This window comes from Rattus norvegicus, chromosome 3 (assembly GCF_021556685.1).
Source record: "Rattus norvegicus strain SHRSP/BbbUtx chromosome 3, alternate assembly SHRSP_T2T, whole genome shotgun sequence".
NCBI lineage: Eukaryota > Metazoa > Chordata > Mammalia > Rodentia > Muridae > Rattus > Rattus norvegicus.
Window position 1 is genome coordinate 7,942,371 of NC_141536.1, and position 21,709 is coordinate 7,964,079.

At 52.6% G+C, this 21,709-nt stretch overlaps 2 protein-coding genes and 1 long non-coding RNA gene across 7 annotated transcripts in view; 1 reads left to right on the forward strand and 2 right to left on the reverse strand.

The window, feature by feature from the left end:
* Positions 1–1,652, reverse strand: part of Qsox2 (quiescin sulfhydryl oxidase 2) — a 29,972-nt gene extending 28,320 nt beyond the window's left edge. For 3 of the 4 annotated variants that reach the window (XR_015683411.1, XR_015683412.1, XM_087654405.1), the window contains exon 1: positions 1,291–1,609. Coding sequence is in view for 2 of the 4 variants with exons in the window: in XM_087654405.1 (XP_087510531.1) it covers positions 1,291–1,600 (310 nt within the window). In the remaining 2 variants the exon portion in view is untranslated. 4 annotated transcript variants of the gene reach the window in all.
* On the forward strand, positions 1,383–14,698 carry LOC120101510 (uncharacterized). Its single transcript, XR_015684200.1, has 4 exons — positions 1,383–1,716; positions 6,754–6,853; positions 9,083–9,345; positions 10,977–14,698. It is a non-coding gene; the product is annotated as an uncharacterized LOC120101510 (long non-coding RNA).
* Ccdc187 (coiled-coil domain containing 187) overlaps positions 7,253–21,709 on the reverse strand; it is a 56,441-nt gene continuing 41,984 nt past the window's right edge. For both annotated transcript variants that reach the window (NM_001447294.1, XM_087653767.1), the window contains 12 exon segments: positions 7,253–11,568; positions 12,062–12,138; positions 12,576–12,673; positions 13,029–13,165; positions 14,970–15,039; positions 15,262–15,350; positions 16,640–16,767; positions 17,944–18,074; positions 19,057–19,203; positions 19,798–19,885; positions 20,648–20,841; positions 21,307–21,383. In NM_001447294.1, the coding sequence (NP_001434223.1) occupies positions 9,554–11,568; positions 12,062–12,138; positions 12,576–12,673; positions 13,029–13,165; positions 14,970–15,039; positions 15,262–15,350; positions 16,640–16,767; positions 17,944–18,074; positions 19,057–19,203; positions 19,798–19,885; positions 20,648–20,841; positions 21,307–21,383 (3,251 nt within the window). In that variant the 3' untranslated portion in view covers positions 7,253–9,553.

Sequence of the window (21,709 nt, forward strand, 5' to 3'; positions counted from 1 at the left end):
CTCAATGTCCTGTCTTAGTTTTGGCTAGTGCTTGCCAAGGACTCAAGGAAACCTGAGATGGCTTAAGAGGTTAAAAGCACAGACTGCATAAGGGTGCTGTCGGTGCTCACTTTTAATCACAGCCCTCAGAAGGCAGAGGCAAGCAGATCTTTCAAGGCCAACCTGGTCTATAGAGTGAGTTCCAGGGCAGCCAAGACTACACGGAGAAACCCTAGCTGGAAAAATCATAAACAAGCAAGCAAACAAACAAAACCCCACACACTGCTCTTTCGGGGGACCAGAGTTCCATCCTAGCACTTACACCCTACAGTTCCTCAGAAGCACCTCGAACTCCAGCTTCAGGGAATTCCAACACCTCTGGCCTCCAAGGCAAACTGCACTCACCTGCACACACCCATGCCCACATAATTCAAAACAAAACTATTAGGAAGAAAGAAAAGGAAAACTTGAGATCCAAGAGAACAAGTTCATTAGATTCCACGCAGAATCACTGGGTTCAAGGTCAGCTGGGACAACATCATGAGACTCTGTTTTAAAAAAATAAAAGTCAAAGTAGCCAACAATGAGGAAAGAGAAGGTAAACATTTTAAAATAGTCATTTGCAATTGTGTACTTGGAAAAAGGGCTCCTTTGCAAATCTGTTTAAGAGGAACACAGCAGTGTTCAACACTAGACCTAAAACCAAAGGTGCAAGAAGAAGAGTAACAATTTGTTGTCTTGCCCTGTGAGATCTGTAATTAGAGGTTAGTTCAACAGTTGTAAGCCAGTGAAGCCAAACCTAAGCAGCGCTGGGAAGGCTACTGCACAGCCACTTAAATCCCATTTACAGGAGCCGCTCGAAGGGGGTGTGAGGTCTGCAAAGGTGAATAACTTAGCACTAAGGGAGAACTAAACACATGTGGAAAGATTTCTTAAAAGCTATGGTTAGTGAACAAAGAAGCCCAGCAAGAAGACGCTTTGTAAACTTTCTGCTTCTGCAGAGCAGTCCCCAGAGTGGGTTTCTAAGTTTCTCGGCCCAGTGCCCACCATATGGCTGGCTATCTAGCAAACCAGGTTGAGGTTTGACAGGAATGGGGACCTTCCAGAGCTGAGAGGGTAGGCTCTATTGCTGGGTATGGGGAAAGTCAAGCTGATCAGATTATCAGGTAGCGGCTAAGATAAGAGGTTGGGGACAGGATGAAGAAGGTGTTCTGAGTTGGCGACCTCAGAAAAGCCATCTGTCCCTGCTGTGGCTTCGACCCACGCAGCTGTTGCGCCGGAGGAACGTCCACCGGCGCGCGGGGCCCTCACCTCGCACGTCCGCCGCCAGCGCTCGCCAGGTGGGTGCGTAGCCGATGCAGTGGCCGCACCACGACGAATGGAACTGCACCAGCCACGCGGCTGAGCTGTTGCCCGTGGCCGAACGCACGCTGCCGCTGTCCAGCAACCACACGGCGTCCTCGCCCACGCGGTACAGCCGCGCCCCGCCGCCCTCCTGGGGCCCCACTGCCGCCACCACCGCCAGCAGCAGGAGCAGCCGCGGCCCCCGCGCCGCCTGAGGAGAGAGTGGCCGCCGCGCATCAGCTCCGGGACCGCGCGCCACAGCCCGGGCGGCAGCCATGTTGGGAGTGCCGCCGGCGCGTTGACCTTTCACCCTAGCAACCGCCATCACGTGCTTGCGCGCGCCGGTCCGGCCCTGTGCACTAGCCCCGCCCCCGAATCCGCTAGTCTTTCCAGGTACCACCCTTCGCTCTTCTCGCCCCGCCCCCATAATCTGGCCCCGCCCCGAGCGCTGGTCATTCAATGTCCGGCTCGGCTCGCGTTTTTGCTCCGCCTCCGGGCGCTGTTCCCGCCCCAGAATGTAGACCCCGCCTCATTCCTTAGGCCTGCTCCGCCCCTATACTCTTGGCCCCGCCCCTGCTCCCGGATCATGGTTGGCCCTATTCCAATCTTAGTTCTTACCCAACCACAAGCAATTTTCACCTAGAGAAAGGCCTGGGCCTAGGTAGCCAGATTTAGCAAGGGGAAATAGCCCATGCCACGTTGAATGTGGAGTAAACACCAGGCCAAGATTTTCAATCTGAAATGCAGATTTAATAAGACATAAATAGGTTGAAAAACTGCTTGCTATGTGCCTGTATTCATATGTAACATGCATCCTAGATTTTACATGCAACCTATGATTTTAACTGTCAACTTCAAACGTCCATGATAATCCCTTGACCTTTTTATAACCCACAAGATACAGTAGAACCACCAGGCAAAGTCGACCGGCTTCCTGCTAAGATTGTAGAAGGGACAGGTAGACCAGACTCTTCCTTTTTAGACAGGGTTCTAAAGCTGGCATGAAACTCACTATGTAGCTGAATCTGTCCTCCTGTCTCCCTGCACTGGGATTGCAGATGTGCACCACTATGCCTGGCTTCTCCAATCACTTAGTCTACTTTACTATGCTAATCTTCTGCTCTTCACCAACCACTAGAGAGAGCACATACTCTCTTCTACTTCCTGTGCGCCTCTATCTGTCTGCCTGAGCTCCCTTCACACTCTATGGTTTTTTCCTACCTTCACTCCCTGTCAACTGGTCTCTTGTTCCCTTTTGACCTATGGTTGACTTTATTTAATCCTGTTACGATAAACAGAAAGCTCATGGACTAAAGGTATGTGCTGGGACTGAGCTACACCACAACTAGAAACAGGTTTTTTCCCCCTAGTAAATAACACAGTCTTGGGGTTCACAGTGTGATCGAATATCCTACAACAGGGAGACAATGGTTGGGAGAAAATATGGAAAAGCTGTTTGGTTTTTAATGGTCACCAGAGGGCGAGTAAGCAGGACCAGGGAACAGAAGAACTGATAGCTGCCTGGGTATTGGGGGCGGGGAGGCAGGCACTAGAGCAGGACTGGCTGATTGGCCTGGATTGGTGTGTGGGAAGGATCTGGCCAAGGCCAGTCTGGGACAGAAGAGCCTGAGCTCTCTACACAGAGGGCAAGAAAGTGGGAGGCAGGATGTGGATAGGGAGACTTCTGGGGATATGAGGAAGGGAGTCTGGAAACTGGTTGAAGGCTGTCTCCAGCTGATAGTCAAGAATTCCAATACAGTTAACATTTGTTGACACGAAGACAACATTTTCAAATAAGGAGGTTAAAGTAGCAACAAGCCATGTTTGAGTCTTCTCGATCTAAACCTGCAGGTTTCTAGGAAGTTCACAAGGAACTCGTTTACAGGAAAAGAAGTTCCTTCAACTCCTGTGGACCAAGCTTTATTTTACCAGGTTTTAATTCCATCCAAGATGGCTTTAGAAGCATCCTATAATCTCACTTATTGGAAAGGGGAAAAGAGAAAGAGGAAGGGAGAATCCCTTAGATACCTGTTGAGCAAGAAACTCTTGACAGCCTCTGAAATCCTGTACATGGCTATTGCAAAGCCACTTTGGTATGACTCTCCTTTGAAAATCCAACATCCAGGATTGGGTGTGCCCTATCTTGCATCTGAGCGTCTCTCTGTTAACACTGTGCTGGAGTTTTTGTTGCTTTCTTCCTAATGAACCCTGACTCCCCTGCTGTCTGGTCCATCCTGAAATTCTTATCTGTGATAAAGTCAAAGATGTGACAATAACTGGGTGGAAATCCTTGAAGTTTGAGGAGACGCCTCAGGTTGCTGGGGACTACGTGGGTTGTGTCTACTGCTGCAACTGTGTCTCACAGATGACAAGCTGTAACCCCAGCCCACACAGCCAGTCCTGGGGCAGAGCTCAGCCTCAGGCAGGATGAGAATACACTTTCCAGGGAGTTTATGGCTCTCAACCATTTGTAAAAGCCCCAGCGGCCTTTGTGTATGTTTTATGAGAGTGGCTGTCATGGTGGAGCAGGAGGGCATGGGACCCTAGGGACTTGGGAAATTCATGTGACAGTTTGGCATGTGGAAAGCAGAAAGCACGGTCTAAGGGGACTGGTTTGCAAGCACTGACAGAGACGGATCACAGGAAAATCAAAAGTGTGGTTTAACTGGGAAATAACTATTTTCTATGAAAAATAATAACTTCTCCTGAGGCTCTCGTCAAGATTTATTGGTTCAAGTAGTTATGAGGGATCAGAACCAGGGCGGGTACAGCCTGAGACCTTGGAGGGAGGGACCTTGGACTGAAGCCTCACTACGGTCAATACGTTTGAATGCCAAAGCGCTCTGCTCAAACACATCCTAGGCAGATAAAACGCGTCTAGCACTTTCTGCAGATATGCTTTCTCTCCACCCACAAGAGCAGTTTTGCGACTTGGCTCCTGCAGATGGCCTGGCCTGATTCTCATTAGTTTCCCATCACCAGCTTCCCACCAAGGACACCGCCAAGGCTAAAGCATGCTGCACCTGTTCTGGGGCCAGGGGGAATTCTGGCTGTACCATGTGTAGCCCTACTGTGCCCAGGTTTCAGTACCAATCCCCATGAAATAAACTGGGCAGGGGCAAGGGAGGTGAACTGTGGAACTTGAGGCAATTTTGTGAGATTTCGATGGGGGATACTTAATGTCATGCCAAACGTGTGTGTAAAATGCATAATCTCTCTCACTGGGCCTCACAAGTCCAATGGGGTTATCAATGAATAGAAAAGAAAAAAAGTAAAAACAAAACAAAACAAAACAAAACAAAAAACTGACTAATTCATTCCAGAACCAGAGAACAGACGATAGGAAAGCCATAGGTCAGCAATGTGTCTTGAAATCATGTACACAGACTTCATTTTCCTGTGCTCTGGGTGGGCTGGGAAACTTGGTGCAGGATCCAAGCTGGCAGATCCCTGGAGCCGAGTGTTGGCTGGGTCTATTGGATAAAAGCTGGCTTACTGAGCAGTTCATTGGAGCGAAGAGGCTGGGATGCCCCCGTGGCAAGTTAAACTGTGGGTCTGCAAGGGGCTGTTGGGAAAGTGACCTACATCATAGCAGGGGCACAAAGGAATTGTAAGTGGCCTGGGAATTGGCACCTAAGCAGGTAACAGAGGCAGGACAAATCTGGTGACCAGTCCCAAGGGGTTTTCCCATTCCACATGTCGTTAAATTTTGGATCCTCAGGGGCCATAAGCTATTCAGAGGAGATCCATCCATACTTCTGTGCATCTGAGCATAGGTGGGAGAAGCCAAGACTTGGATGGATCATCCCTGGACTCCATGTCTCCAAGGCTAGCAGGATGCTCATGTATCAGGAATCCACACCCATAGGGGCCCTCTGAATCAAAAAGTGAGTAGTGGCACAATTTTTTTAACATACTAAAAATCGTTAATATATACATATATATTTTTCAAGTTGGGTTTCTCTGTGTGGTTCTGGCTGTCCCGGAACTAGCTCTGTAGACCAGGCTGGCTTTGAACTCACATAGATCCACCCACCTCTGCCTCCCCAGGGCTGGAATTAAAGGCATGCACCACTGTGCCCAGGTAATACGTACATTTTTAAAAGAAAACGTTATGGTATGTAAGTTATAAATAAATACTTTAATAAATATACCTCAATAAAACCTCAATAAAACTTGGCTAGAAGAGGCAGGAGAGAGATCTCAGCAGCTAAGAGCACTCATTGCTCTAGCAGAGGACCAGGATTTGATTCCCAGCACCCACAGCTGTTTGTGACTCCAGTTCCAGGGATTCAACACCCTCTTCTGACTCTCTACAGGCACCAAGGCACATTCGTGGTACACAAACATTTATGCAGGCAAAACAGGCACACGCAAACATTTTTTAATTTTAAAAGGTGATTGGATGGGCCAGGGAGGGGAGACTCAGTCGGAGAGCCATGATCAAAGCACATTCCACACCCAGGAAACACTCAGGGAAAAAAGAGTGTTAAAAACCTAAGACAGCTAAGCACTGTAATGGAGGCCTGTGCCACTCAGGAGGCCAAGAGAGGAAATTGAAAGTTCACGGTTGCCTGGGTGGGAGTGAGTTTGAGGGCAGCCTGGGAACCTCAGTGAGTTCCTGCCCCTCCAGGTCTTAGTTTCTCTCTCCGGGTGCTGATAAAAACTTAAAGGGGGTGTTGAGATGGCTCAGTGGGTAAAGGGGGCTTGCTGCCAAGCCTCTCGACCTGAGCTTGATCCACAAGACTCCCGTGGCTAAAGGAGGCCCTGGCCACATCGGTGGAAAGGTAGATAGACAAGTGCCTGCTGCCGGCACTGCTACGATGGGTACATGTGCAATGGAGAGACGGGAAAGGTGGAGTGTGTGGTGGGGATGGAAGAGTGAGGGAAGCCGAGGAGTTCATGCTCTGTGGAGAGAGGTAGAACTGGAGGCTCAACAGTGGTGAGAACAGGCAGATGTGAGGTCATCGTGACATCCTGGCCCGGCTGCTGCCAAGGGACCATGTCTGAGTCCATGGTCCTCCTGCACAACACGTGGATATCTGAGGGCTGTGCTGCCACAGTGGGACGTGCTGATCTGAGTGGCCTGTGCTGCCGTCTGAAGCCATGGGGACATCAGGGCCCAAGCTGCTGCAGGGGCCACATCTGGGTCCATTGTCCTATGGCACTGGGATCTGTGTTGATATCCCAGACCTATGTTACCGCCAAAGGCCATGCAGGTGTCCCTGGTCTGGACTTTTGCCTGAGGCACTGTGCTGAGCTGGCCCCTCACCTGGGCAGCCAAGTAGAGCAGACCCTGATGTCGGAAGATGGTGAGCCAGCCCTGAGGGTATGAGCCAGGGAGAGCTGGCTCCTCCCCCAGGCCTTTATGGGATGACTTGGGCAAGGGAAAGATACCCTCCCCACCTTGCTTCTCAATGTCTGTCTCAGGTCATGAAAGCAGACCGCTAACCAGCTGTGGCACTTGGGAACAGGCCCTTCACCTTGCCTGAGCGACACAATAGAACTGACCCTGGAGTCAAAGGCACAGGTGAGTCAAGGGAGAGCTGGCCCTGCCCCTCACTGTTTGCTGCACTCAGAACAGGCCTTGAGCCTCGCTGGCTGTGGCATTGGGTGAGCAAGGCAGGGCAGAGCTAGAGAGCTCACCTTGGTGGTGTGGGCACAGGAGAGCCGACAGGTTGACCAACTCAGCTACCTCCCAGGTCCAGATCCACGGATTAGAGTTGGCCCTCCCCATCTACTCCATCTATGAACTGCCAGAGGGCATGAGGGGACCTCCACTACACAGGGCAACAACAGGATATGTGAGAAGAGTCCCGGTGAGGATCCAGTATTGATAGAATAATGGGAGCCGGACGCTTCAATTAGTACTGGGAGGGGGAATCTTGGTAACGCAGAAGTATAAAAAAATGTCATTTTCCAAAGATAATTTCTTCAAATTTTAGGTTATTTATTTTTTAATTTTTTAAAAACTGATATATAAGGCAAATGCGTATATATTACCTGGCTACTGTGTGAAGCCTCAACTGCTTTTATATGAGCAATTTCTCATTATCACCAAGCGAAACGCCACCTCCTACAACCCAGCTTCCTCATGGAGCACAAACCAACGTCATTGGCACAGATTATTCGTAAGCGTAATTTTGCTTTGTTTTCCAGACAGGGTTTCCCTGTGTAGCCCTGGCTGTCCTGGAACACACTCTCTCTGCAGACCAGGCTGGCCTTGAACTCACAGAGATTTGCCTGCCTCTGCCTCCTGAGCGCTGGAATTAAAAGTGTACACCACCACCACTTGGCAGTAAGCATAGTTTTTATGGGTAAAATAAGACAAGAGCAAAGCTGAGAGTTGAAGGGGATGGATGGGGAGGAGAGCGAGTGGTAGAGGATGAGTGCAGTCAGATGGCACACTTGGGGAACAATGTCATGAGACCAGCAAGATGAACAGTGAGTATACATCAACAAACAGGGAACTGTGAAGAATTCAAGCCAGACGATTAGGTACACACACCCATGTATATACATACACACATGCCTATACACGTGCACATGCATGCTGATTTAAGACACAGAAAGCAACCTCTGGGAGTTCCGACCATGTATATGAGCTTCATCCTATGATATCCTGTTCAAGCTGGATTCAAAAATCAGATTTTGAAATCTGCTTCCTCTGAAAAAACCTAACTGACTGACTTCTGGGTCTGTGTAAAAAGCCAGCCACTCCTGTTAGAGAGCAGGGCAGCTCATGTCTATAATCCCAGTACTTGTGAGGCTGAGGCAGAGAGAGTTCAAAGCTAACCTGGGTCACAGAGTAAACCCCTGTCATACATGAACATACACACACAGTGCCACCTCCTTGGGGCACTGAAGACAGGGGGAGAACACTGTACAAGTAAGACGCGTAGGACACTCCTGCCTGCATGAGGCATCCAGTCAGAGTCTAGCACAAGATCCTAGAATCCCTCAAGACAGCCCTTCCATTTGATTGCTCTGGGCCCCACAGAGCCTCCGTGGAGCTAAGGAGGTAGACAAGATTTTACCACTGTCTGAGCCTGTGTACCAGCACTCAGCAGCAACAGCCAGAACAACACTGTGGTTACCAGGCTGCCAGCAGTGAGTGGCAGGCAGCCTTTTCTCCCTCATGATCTTACCAGAGTCCACAAAGGGAGGGAAAGGTGGAGCCTCTAACAGAAGTCACTGCTTTTGGTGACCTCTCCTTGCCCTTATACAAGCCCCCGAATTGTTCTGTTCTCCTGGGGAACTAACCATGGGAACCCATCCCAGGGCCACTCTAGTCCCTATAGAGATCCCAGACACCTGGTGAGCCCACCCCTGAGCTAGATGAGGTCCTGGACATTGCAAACTGGTCTCATTCCCACCATTAAGCAGGAAATCCTGAGTGGTTGGGTCAACAAGTCCCTGATGTCTGTCCTCAGGGAAGAAGGTGTTCTTGTAGAGAATGGTCACTGCTTCCTTGTAAGAACCACTTGTGTCACCTCCCCACACTTTCAATAACCACCTTGGTCATTCTGTCCCAGAAGGCCCCTAAGGAATAAAGGAGGTAGTCTTGGCCTTGGTGTACAAGGGACAAGACTCTTTTTGGGTCCCTAGTCACTGTGTTCCTGAGAAAAATCAGTGTTGCAGAAAATGCTATGAGAGCAAGAGTAAAATAGTAAATCACAGGACAAGCTTCTTCTTCTGGGAAGAAGCTGTAGGCCTTGCTTGCCTAGAGTGCCTAGTTACATGTTCTCCATCTCCACAGGATGAACAAAGGTCCCTCAGCCACAAGCAATCCATCGGAAACATTGCTATGTCTAACAGCAAGATCCAGACGAACTGAAGACAGACGGAACTGAAGACATTCTTCAGTTGGTAAAGCACTTGCCTTGCAAGTATGGGAACATTCAATCCCCAGAACCTATTTTTTTTTAAACAACAAAAGCTCAACCAACCAACTAACCAACCATCCAAACGAAATAACAACAACAACAACAACAACAAAATCCCGGAGACACAGCTCAGCAGGTAAAAGCCCTTGTCCCTAGAACCACTGTAGAACCAATTCCCAAAAGCCATCCTCTAACCTCTACACAGGGACCATGGTGCGTATGCATGTACACACGCTCGCACGCACACACACACACGCACACACATACCACACACACACACACATACACACACACAGTGGCATGTCAGATGTCTGAGTTTCTATCATCTTTTAGAGCACATACACCTAGGGACTGTCTCCAGGGACCAGCCCTGACAGTGCAGCCAGAGACTCACGCAAGATTCTCCTGCTGAGTTGGGTGGACACCACATCCACTGGCCCAGCATCTCCTGTCCCTAGAAGATCAGCACAGGCACCCTCAGAGACAGGGTCAAAAGCCCAGTCTCTCCTAGGGAGCTGCTGTGTACCCAACAAATCCTGGAGCTTGGACTGGTCCTCTGTGCAGCAGCTCTGACCTGCCTTCTCCTCCTCGCTAGTGTGCTTGAGGGACTCAGCCTGGCCACTGGGCACCACTGGCACTGGGCCTGGGGGTGAGCCTTCAGAAGGTGTAGACCAGGAGGGTGAAGATGTGGCTTCCCTTCTGTCTGAGATGTATTCTATCCCTTGCTGGTGCTCTGCACCCTTGAAACACTGTACCCTTTCCCGAGGTCCACCTTGGCTGTCTAAGGCCTGAAGATCTCTGGCCACACAAGACCCGGGGGATGAAGTCAGGGGCTGAGCTGACAGTCTTGTGGACTTCCCAGGGGCACTTCCATCCCCATTACTCAAGGGAGATGTTGAAGTTGAGTCACCCAGGTCTCCAGCTTGCCCAGATGCTCCCAGGTGTCCTGACTCCTGAGGCCCCAGGGAGAGGGCTTCCCCCAGAACCTCCTCGGATAAAGAGGACATGTCGTCAGTGGTAATGGTTGGACCCTCTCCTAGGGTGTCCAGTGAGTCACCTGAAAACATGGCCTCCTCAGGTGGGGAAGGGAAGTCTTCTGAGCTGGGGTTGGGCTCACTGATATCACTCTTTGCTTGGGGAGTGGGAGGGGGTGGAAGGAGGTGGGTGACCCTGTGGATGGAGGACGTAAGGTCCCCACTGCCATAAGACAGCACCTCATCCACAGGAGACAGTATTTCAGTCAAGAAGCCACCTTCACCTGAGGGACTGGCTAGCTCTGTGGCACAGGGAGCTCCGCCCTCAGAAGGAGCCTGCGGGGTAGTAGCCACCTTTGAATCAGGTGAGGCCTGTAGGGGTTTCCTCTGCATGGATGGGCTTGTGACAGCATCCTGGGGCTCCTCCTGGCAGCCAGCTGAGGCCTCAGTAGGCATGCTTACTTTACTGAGACCTGCCCCTTCTAAGGAGGACGTGTCCAAAGGAACAGACAGTGACAGAGTCGAATCACTGACAGACAGACTCTGGGGTGGGAACACTGTGAAGGTGGCCACAGGGGACATCTGCCTGGTTTTCTCTGTATTGGATGTATCACTCAGACTACTATGGGTCCTGGAAGCTTCTTGCTCTCCCCCAGGACTTGGGGAGGTATATCTGGTATGGGGCCCTCCACTGCCTTCCAGGTTCAATGAACCATTTGTAGGCAAGGAGCTCCCTGAGTCTGGTTCAACACGAGGGCTGGGCTCTGCAAGGTTCTCACTGTTCTCTTCCCAGATTTGGCTGGAGGACTCTGACAGCTCTGACCCCAACTTTGGAGAAGGAGCACGTGGGAACAGCAGCGGCCAGCCAGCCTGAAGGGAGCTGAAGTCTGGCTCTAAACCTGCTGCCACAGCTACCTCCTCAGAGAAGCCACTGAGGAGTCTGGCCCCGCCACCTTCCAGTCTCTGCGGGGTCACTTGTTCTACATTGCCAGGAACCCCCTCTAGCTGAGGAAGGCCCTGGTGGAGACCCCAGAATGAAGGCAGGCCTGGGTCTTTCCAGGAATCATGAGCAGAAAGCTCCCTAGACCAACTAGGATCTGCATGCAGCAGGGTATCTTCAGCTTCTAAGTGGGACAGGGATGCGGGACTGTCAGAAAGCTGGACTAGGGTAGCCGTGGCTTTCTGAAACTCCTGGAGAGATGCACAGGAGAGGTTACTCGCTGAGTCAGCTGAGTGGGTGAGAGATAAGGCAGGGCCTTCAGAAGACCCTGAATGGTTACTAGAAGCAGTCTCAGAACACAGCTCCGAGATGGCAGCAGGCTGGCATGGAGGGCTGTCGAGGCGCCAGGCAGACTGTGCTTCAGCCTCATAGGCCGCAGGAGCTGCTGAGACGAATTGAATTAGGGAGGGGCTCACAGTTAGTACACCCTAGGTGGAAGACTATCCCAGAAGCAGCGTTAGTTACACTTCTATAGAGAGAGCAAGGGCAGTCCCAAAAAAGGGTGTTCCAACCGAGGACACTAAAAAGAGCAATGGTATCGGTGTGCTTAGTCTTTTGACAATCCCCAGTTAACTGTTCCTTCCTTCCCTACTGGTGGGCCTCATGTAGTTGTCCCCCAAGTGTCTGGACACAGCCTACAACCCCTCAGCTGCTGTTAGACCTGGTGGGTGGCCCTGCTTGGCTCACTTTGAAGTTTTAGACTCAGCCTGCAGCCCTGGGGGAAGGGGTCAGTAGAGTTCCCCCATCCCACCATGGCCGGCAACACGCCTTCAGAAAGACCTCACTTTGATCCAAGAGCTACTTCCCAACAGTCTCTACGTCAAGTGTTGAGCTAGTCCTGGGGTGGGGGCTGGGTCCTAAAGGGATGGGAGCCTCACCTGGTGGAGCAGCCTCCTGCTCAGCTTCCGGACGGGCCGAGCAGATGTCCCGGCTCTCCTGCTGACAGGCTCCGCCCCTGCAAGTGAATGGTGAAGCCGTGGCTGCTAGGGAAGGAGTCTTGCCTCCCAGCTGCCCCTGCCCCAGGACTCGCAGCCAGTAACCCCCATGCCACACTCTAGGAACAGCCCTGCCCGTCACCCAGCCTTGGAAGTGAACATTGCCACACTGGGATACCTGGGACCCTGCTTTTGATGCCTTTGATGACAGATGACATCTGACCACAGGTCACCTTGATAAGGTGACACTTCTAGACACCTGCAACCCCCAGCTGCACCTTGGCCCTTCATTGAGTATCAGTAGTTTTTGACACTAAGAGGGAGTCAGGCCCAGTAGGTAGTGTACTGCTGGACCCAGTCCAGGAAGGGTGGGGCTAGGGGTAGGCATGGAGAAGTTCCAGACGCTGACTGAGACTGTTTCCATGCTTCGTACCTTTACCCTACCCATGTTCCACACCTTTGCTGCTCTGACTCAGAGTGTGCCTCTTTTCGGGCTTCTTCCTTAGAGCTTCTGGAAACATCCAGCCCTTGGCTTGTTCTGTTTTCAGCCACGTGCTGGAAATACAGAGAAAGAAGTCCATCAGGGCCTCCCCACTTCCTCTGCTGGGGATCAAAGACTGTGCTTTCAGACACTGTTGCTAAGGAATAAAGATTACCCATTGAAGAGGACCCCAAGGATCCCAACCACCCAATGCCCCCTTTCACCCTGGGAAGACTTTCTTTCTGCACAAGCGTTGAGCATGAGGTGAGACCCAGGGAACCTTGCAGAACTGGATGAACTGTCTGGAATGCTTTCTGAGCCCTCGGCCCACAAGAGCCCTGTGTGATGTACAAGGTGGCCTCAGAGGCCACACGGCAGGCCAATGCTCCCTTTAACCTGCACACAGCACATGGCCACACCCCAACTCACTCTGGCTTCCTGGGGACAAGGACCATCTTCACTTAGGGACTGCCCATACTGTCCCTGCAGGCTCCAAGCATGGCTTTCTGTAGTAGCCAAGGGCCTCTCCACTGCCTGGGCAACACTGGGCTTGGTCTGTAGGTCTCCTGTGGGACAAACAGTGTGAATGCTGGCAGGTACAAATGCAAGTGGGGAAGGGAGTGGCTCCCAGGGGAGGGAATGTGGGAATCCAAGATGGACAGAAGACGTGACTGTGGCCCTTGGTTAGTGTGAGGACCCACATATGCGATTATGTGCTTCCCAAATTACCCTCTTGGGTGGTTAGTGATATGAAGTCCCAGGGAAAAAGAACGTAAGGAAAGTCATTTAAAATGCATAGCCCTATTCTCAGGTGTGGTGGGACGCACCTTTACCACAAGCTAGCACTTGGGAGGCAGCAGGCTGGTCTCTGAGGTCCAGGCCAACCTAGTTAACATCTCGAGACTGTCTCAGAAGCCCTTTCTTCCTCCTTTGGGGAACCTCCCACAGGTGGCTGGGGGATCCTTGCTAGAGCTGTTCCTTTCCTGTCTCAGAGCTGTACTGAGGCCCTCTAGCACAGTGATAGGCATGGACACTCAGGCAAGGGTATGGCTGGATCTTCCGAGGCAAGCTAAAAGGCTAGCCAAGTGGGCACAACGCAGGACACAGCAGAGCCTCCCCAGGTTACACCTTCACATTCCTAGATCTGAGTTCTGAGGCCTAAGGCCTCTGGCTGGACTGGAGCTATAACGCCTAAAGCTCTCATCCAGAGCCTGGGGTCATCGCAGGAAGGACCCTGAAGTTCTCTAATGGTCACACTGAGTGTTCCTGAGGACCTTGTAGGTACTATCTTCTGACTAGGGAGCAGCTGGCACTGGGTCAGCCTGGAGCATCCCAGACCATCGCTAACAAGCTCCACTATCATGGTCCTGGCACCATTTCTTAGGCCCCAATCTCTTCATCTGCAGGGTGGTTAATAAGTGTGTTCTCTCAAGAGACAAAGGTCTGTTCAAGTGTGGTGTAGACAGTGGATGCCTGCAGCATGACAGCTAGTGCACACATGACCACAGGGCAGAAGAGAGCAGCATGAATAGTTAGGGGCATCGGGCAGAACAAATAAATGTTCAGAGAGTCCTGAACAATGGTTAGGAGAGGTTGACTCTAGCGCATCCGTCCTAGCTCTCAGGTAATCCCCACGCACTGGGAATTGCATCCGTTCTCTTCAGAGTAACCTTCATGCTCTGGGAAGGTCTAGTTTTTCCTAACTGACTTGAGACTCACCCTCTTAGCCCCTAATGTAGAGGACCTTGGTCCAGCACAGTCTGGCAAGATTTTACATCCTTCCTGCTTCTGAGGGTAGGTGCTCAGTAGGGGGGTAGAGTAGTGGAGCTGGGATGCGGGAGTGGGTAACTCAGAGGTGGCCTCCATTCTGAGAGCCAGCCAGGCCGTGGGCAACCTCCAGAGGGAGAAGTGGACTCTCCCACTCCTTGCAGATCAGGAGTTCTGACCTCAAGGAGGCCTCAGGGCCAAGTACGTGGTTCAGAAAGTGAAGAATTTGATAGGTATAAAACTGTGGTCAGCTAATGTGGACAGGATGCTTCTGTTGTTGCTTATCTCTAAGTTCTTGGAAATGTCTAGATAAAACCAAGCTAAAGCTGAAATGATCAGACCAAGAATTGTCTTTAATGCCCCCAGAGGAGCAGCCAAATCATCTCCCATGGGCAACAGAGTCGGCCAGTCTTCTAGCCATGAAGGGGTCCGCGGGCATGATGGGGGAGCTATAAGTATTTGTCTTCTTCGACTTTCCCTGGGGACCTCCCTGTCCTTGCTCGAATGCTGAACTCCAGCCTTGGACAAGGTCCGCTGGATGTGGGGGAAGCTCCTGGTCAGATCCACACGGGGTGGTCCACAGACCATCTCCAGAGGCCTTACCTGGAGGAGGCAGTTCCTTGGCCTCCTGTGGCTTTGGCTGAGAGACCGAGCTGCCATCTTTCTTGGTGACCTGCATCAACAAGACAGACGGAGAGATATACCAAAGGTTACAGGAGCTACCTGGGGAGAGAACTCTAGAACTAGGGTGCCCAGGGGCCACCAACACCACAGGGGCTAGAACATGGGCATCCAAGAGTCTCAACCAAGATCAAGCTTCAGACTGGGAGAATGACAGGGGATGGTCCCCCAAACAGGCAGGGCTGGGGAGAGGAACTCGCTGAGGGTTACATACGGGGGCGGTTGGGGTTTTCTGATGTCCAGGGTCCAGTGAGCTCAAGTAGAACAGACCAGGAAGAAAGACACAAGGCTGTTTTCCAGGTCCTGAAAGAGATAGTGGCTAGGGTCACTCATACTGGCCAGCCTGGGCAGAACCCAGACTTAGAGGCAGCACACAGTCTGCTGCTTTGAAGCAGCTTCATCCTCTCTGTAAGGAGGGACACAAGGGCCCCACGGCTGCTCCTAACACCTCCTTCTACACCTGCTTCATCCTCTGACCATAATGCTGACTGGTCCCCCGCCCAGGCCCAAAACTCTTCGGCATCCCTGACCACAGATGTCCTGGGGGACCAGCTCTACCCTCTGTCCCCCAGACTGCGCCTGGTACCTTGGAGTCCAAGCTACTGTGCTGTTCAAGTCATAACCTGCAAAACTTGGGCGTGAGATCTCATTTGCAAGAGGGCCTGTTCAGATATAATTAAGAATCTCTGCACAAGTTCTTAGAGTTGGGCCAGTCCAAACTTTAAAAAGAGAGAGAATAAGAGCGGAAGTGAACGCAGGAGAAGAGTCAGGCACAGGGAGGCAGAGACTCGGGACAGCCTTAGGTCTAGGGACATCTGAAGCCAGAGGAGCTAGAAGGGCCTTGCCCTGCAGCCTTTGGAAGGAATGTAGATTTGTCACTTTCGACAAGCCAGTGTGTATATTTGTTTGCAGAACTCTACCGTGGCAGGCACCAGAAATGAATATGACATTGATCACAGGGAAAGACTGATATCAGGGAGGGGAGGGGTATTGGGGGAGGGGGGCACACAATGGGGCACAGGCTGAGCAGTCACACCAGCTGCCCATGAGCTGATGGGGACAGGAAGTGCGGGAGGGAGACTTCCTGGTGGGACAGTGAGCAAACCTGCCAGGCCATGGGGAGGTGGGAACAGACAGGAATCACAGTAAACCCCACTAAAGTTCCTGCCTAGGACTTCTGCCTTGAACCAGGAAAAAGGACTCCCTTCATCCCAGGGGAGGGCATGCTCAGCCCTAATTCTTACAGCGGGACCTGGCCAGACCTTGCTGCTCTGACAAGTTTGTGTTCTGACCTGCCTGTGGCAGCCTCAGGCCTACACTGGGTGGCAGGCCAGATTAGCTCTGCAGCAGGGGAGCCTGTCTGGGCAGCTCCCTGTGGCATCTCAGGCCTCCTGTGGCCCAGCCCGATGAACACTCTGATGCAACTTAGAATACACAGGGAGGCCTGGGTAGCCCAGGTCACACACTGGCCTGGTGGCCTAGTATGTAGGACGGTCTCACCCCAAGTTTAATACTGCCCCTACAGAAGGCTGCGGCCAACTGACTGAGGGATTGTCTATTCTTGGCTGGTCACTGCCACTCTCCTGAACTACCTTGGCCATCATGTTCACTGTCCATGGATGGGTTTCTGGTCCCAGGCGTGACATCCATTTGCTTCAGGTACTCATCTGCAGCTGAAGTTGTCTGGGGTGGTGTCACTTTCTTCTGCTCATGGGAAAGGCTGGAGGGAAAGACACAGTAGAACAGATGTGGTGTGCACTCAGCCCTTATCCCCAGAGCCACCTTGAGCTATATTCAGGGGCAGATGTGACCAGTAGCCAAGCAGAAGACAGGGTCTTGGTCCGTCTTCACTCAGCAGCTTCTCAAGCAGGACCTGTGCCTCAGATGGAGAAGTCGTTACGGGGCATGGGTGGGGACCTAGGAGCTCCTGATCAGGCCCACCATCACGTGAGCAGCAGCCAGCCTGCCTCTAGGTACCCTGGGAAAACTCTAGAAGTTCAAAAGGAGGACCTCTAGAAGTTTTCCAAGCAGCAAGTTCTGTAGATCAGTTTATGGCCAGGAATAGGTATGCTGTCTTGGCCTGACCTGCACCCTGCTGACAGGGGCAGAGGAGGCCACAGAGGGTCTACTTCTGCCAAAGCTGGTGAGAGACACCAGAGAGAGCTCCAGAAGACCCATCTCTTGTGGGTCAGCCTGAGGCAGGTGCTTCTCAGAGGTGGCTCATTCAGTCCCCACCCCCACCCTTAAGGTGGAGGGAGGGAGCCCAGGAACTAATGTCTAGGACTTGGGTGGTAATAGCCTCCCCAGAGCTGGCAGCAGGTGCCTGAGGAAGAGGGGATGGCCAGGGTGAGAACCATCTGTAGATCACCACACCCCATGCTTGGCAGGGTAGAACAGTGTTTCCAGCATGGGGAAGCCAGGAAGGTGCGTATGGAAGGAGTCCTGCTGCTCCTTCCTGTGGTCAAGGGACACTCCTCAAACTCCTCCAAGCACAGGCAGGAGCCTCGGTGTCTTTTGCTGCAGGTGGCCTTGGCGGCCAGGCCTCAGAAAGAGTCCAGCTGCTGCTGACCATAGGAAAACCCTATAGTAAGTAGTCCTATAGTAAACCCTATAGTAATCCCGGAGACTGGCGTGGCCACCGACTTGCTGCCTGCCACCGTAAGGCAGGCTGTTGAGTGCTCTGTCATTTCATACCCACAGGAGCACTCTAGGAAGCTCCTTGTGCTCACACCCCTGCCAACCATAACCTTGAGCTCAGGACCGCTCTGGTCCTCCCCTGCCCTCTCCAGGAGAAGCTGAGTGCAATGGGATCCAAAGGCAGAAAGCAATTACAGGAAAGGCTTGCCAAGGCAAGTGCGAGGGCCAGCGCCCCTCACTCCAACCCTGGCCCACTCACTGTGCACTTTCCGAGCTCTCAGAGATTTCCTGGGGGTGGTGGCTTTGGGAGCTTCCAGACCTGTGCCCCTCCAGTTTCTGACTTGCCTCGGAGACCTCTTCCCAGGCGGTCTTGACTCTGGGGCTGCAACTCTGGTAAAAGCAGCACAGGGCAAGCCTGGTGTGGCCACCAGTCCCCTCTTCAGAAAAGCAGGAGGCAGGTGCACACGGCAGTAGCCAACTCGGGACAGCCTCAGCACTGTGGATGGCACAGGCCCATGGGAGTGGACACCAGCTGGAGCAGGCTGCCCCGGCCTTATCAGGCCTGTACCCCTACTGAAAGGTGCAGACAAAAGGCAGAGCTGGCATTTCTGCTCAAAGTTACCCAGAGGCATGGAGAACTCTAGTCAGGCAGCCCAAAGTCCTCTCTCCTGAAGACTGGCCTATGGCATATGCTACAGAGAGCAGTTCACCCAATTTTTGTCCCTATCCTTAAGGTGAGACCACTGTCCTTTGCTAACAGAATTAGGGGGAGCACAAAGTGACTGAGGTTGACCATGCCCTCATCCATACATGATTTCTTGCTCTCTGCTTTGTGAGAGCAGCACAAAGAGACCAGAGAGGAACTCTGGTCCACTGACACAGTGGAGTTTTTTGTTTTGTTTTTTAGTTTTTCAAGACAGGGTTTCTCTGTGTAGCCTCAGCTTGTCCTGGAACTCACTCTATAGGCCAGGCTGGCCTTGAACTCAGAGATCTGCCTCCCTCTGCCTCTCGATGTCTTGTCTGAGTATCCAGCCTCACCAGTGGGTCCCAGGGCTGCCGGGGACACCGAGGTCCCTTCCCACTGCTACTCCCTTACTGCTGGCCCTTCTGAGTGATACCCTGGACCTCCTCCAGCTAGACTCTTTCTTTCCCTTCCCTCTGCTAGGCTTGACACCTCCCGCATGGCCTTTCTTCTACCCTTAGTCTGTAATAACTACCACAGCTTGGAAGTCTGACTCTTCCCTCACAGTACTTCTGTGGGGACCCCAGCAGGTCATCTTCTCCCTCTGCAAAATCACCCAGCCCCAGACCCGCGCCGATAAGGATGACGAACACGACACAGAGGAGCCAGGTAGAGGCTGAGAGTGCCTACCTTCAGTAGCCGGCCTCGTACCCGGAGCTCCTGCCGCAAGTGGGCCATTGACCTCTGCACATTGAGGATAGACTGCTGATGTTGCAGAAGCTGCTTTCTACCTTGGTGCAGGGACAAGTACATCTTCTTTAGGTACTGGATTTCCTTCTGAAATTCCAGAGGAGAAAATCCCAGTTAGGATACAGGGGCAGGGAGGGGGCATCAGGGGCCTCTGCCTCTTGTGTTGTCTGGGCCTCTCTCCCCTCCACGGCTCTCCCCACTCAGCCTCTTAGTTCTTGCTTTTCTCTGATTCTGGTCAGGAAGTCCCAGCTGGAGACAGGAGGGGCACTGGGGTACTCCCAAATGGAGCTGGCCCAGCTCATCCCTGCCCACACTCCACATGTTGGCCACTGCCCTGCCTCTCTAACACACCTTTATTCTAAACACCTCCCAAGACGTAGGAAAGAGATAACTGCTGCTGTTCAGTGGTGACTTGAGGACCCCAGAAGCCAGGCCACTTGTTGCAGGCCACAGCTGGCAGGAGTCTAGGCCTGGTTTAGACCCAGGGACGTCTAGGACCATGTGGCAGCCTAGATTTGAAGTCCTCTGACCATGGGCTATTCCTGACACCATATGGTTCTAAGTAACATTGGAGGAGCAAGAAAGAACTCAAGGATGTTCTGTGGGCCAGGGTTACTCTGGGCCCTCCACTGGGAGGGCTGAAGGGCCACTTCTGTGTGACCACTCCTTGCCCACGCCTACCCGTTCCTTCTCAAGTCTGCTGAAGATTCGTTGCTGCTTTGCACACAGAGTGGCCCATGCTACTTCACGTCCCATATTGCCCAGGCACCTAGGAGAGGGAAAAAGCCACAGGCAGCCATGATGGTCTGTTCAGATACAGAAGGAGAATCATAAACCAGGACCGGGACAACCCTGGCAGCCAGGGCTACCTAGACGATCCCCCATGGAGGAGACACCAGAGTCTGGGGGCCCCAGCTTGGGCTGTCAGTCTTCCCTCCCACCATGTTAATGATTGTCTCACGGTCTAAGGGACTAAGGCCTAAGATGACGTAGTCTCCCATGTGGAGACCACATGCAGGCAAGGGGTTCTCCACGGTCGCCCTCAGCATGTCATGGCCGGACTCTGAATGGAGCAGCCCTCGGAGGCTGGCCCTAACAAGGCCAAGAGACTTTTGGATGCCTCTCACATGCAGGAAATACCATGTCTAAGAAATCCTCCTGAGACAGGCCCGCAATGTTCGTAATGGTGAAAAGTTGGGTGCTTGCTAAAGGTATGACTGAGGACAGGTCAAGGGGACACACGACCCATGTGTTAAGAAGCATGTGGTGACGTGAGTGAGGCCTGAGTCCCCATCAACACTCTGAGAAATCCTACAAATGCTACAAGCATCGCATAGAGAGGAACAACATCACACAGAGGGGGAAGATGACTGCTTTTCATTTTTGGGGACACTTTACTATTTTACCTAAATTTCCACAAATGCCTATCACGCCTGGATCATTACAGCTGTCTTGCAGGGTGGGGTGGGTGGGTGGCGGCAGGAAGCACACTGACAGGGGTGGAGCAGAGCCAGCCACAAGCTGAGCTCACCCTCTCTGGTGCTCCAGGTAGGCCAGCTCAGCACGGGCCTTTTCCTCCAGGGCCAGCTCACGCAGTCGCAGCACGGCAGTCTGGTACTGTGCGCGAAGCTCTTCGTCTCTCAGACTCTGTTCCAGCATTGCAACATTGAAGCGGTGGAAGTCTCTGGGCCCTTCTGTTTGTGGCTCTGGCCTCGCTCCGTTCCACTGCAGAGAGGTACACTAACCTAGTCTTGTCACTGCTGGGACCTCTCAAGAGCCGGGAACAGATCCCAGCTCTCAAGAAGATACCACTGACTCCAAGAAGTCCCCCTGAATGCCCACTAGCTTATCCCCTCACCATGCTCCCTTCTTGGCAAGGCACCCCTTCCCGACTGTTAGCTCCCAGAGGACAGGCAGGGTCCTCATCACTTGGCCACACGCCCACCCCAAGCTAGGCAAGACCCTTGTGTATACTCTGCAGAGTTTTAGCAAGGCAGTCTGGTCTATGTGTAACCCCACCCAACGTACCCTGTGGTCATGTAGACCCTCAGCAGTCACCCAGTGTGGGAAGAACAAGCGGAGTGGCTGCCAGCTGCAAAGACGGCCGATGGGATGGCAGGGTGGCCCTCCCAAGACCAGGACCAGTGGGGACCCACTGCCCATCACCAAAGCTGTGCCCGTTCTTTGTACCTGGTAAGTAGGTCTGTCTGAAGGGTGGAACTTGGCTGGAACCAGCAGGGAGGAGGGTGTGCCCTGCTGCACCGGTTCTGAGAGAGAAAGAAGACCTTGGTTGGCCCCCAGGGAAGTGGTGGCAGGTGCTCAGGGGCCTTTCCTACAAGAGGTCCAGACAAACAGAGTGTATACAGGCAGTCAGGAAAGGTTCACAGCTGGCCTGTGACACCAGAGCTTGAGGCAGTGCTGGAGGGGACCTCCGGCCTCCTAAGCTGAGGTTCTGAGATGGGACTCACAGTTGTACACAGGAGCAGAACAAACACAAGGCACTCAGTGACAGCTCTGGCTCTCACAGGAGACACGGAGGCCAGAGGGGAAGGATGCCCTCTGTCTGGTACCAAGCAGGGGCAGGGCACTGCTG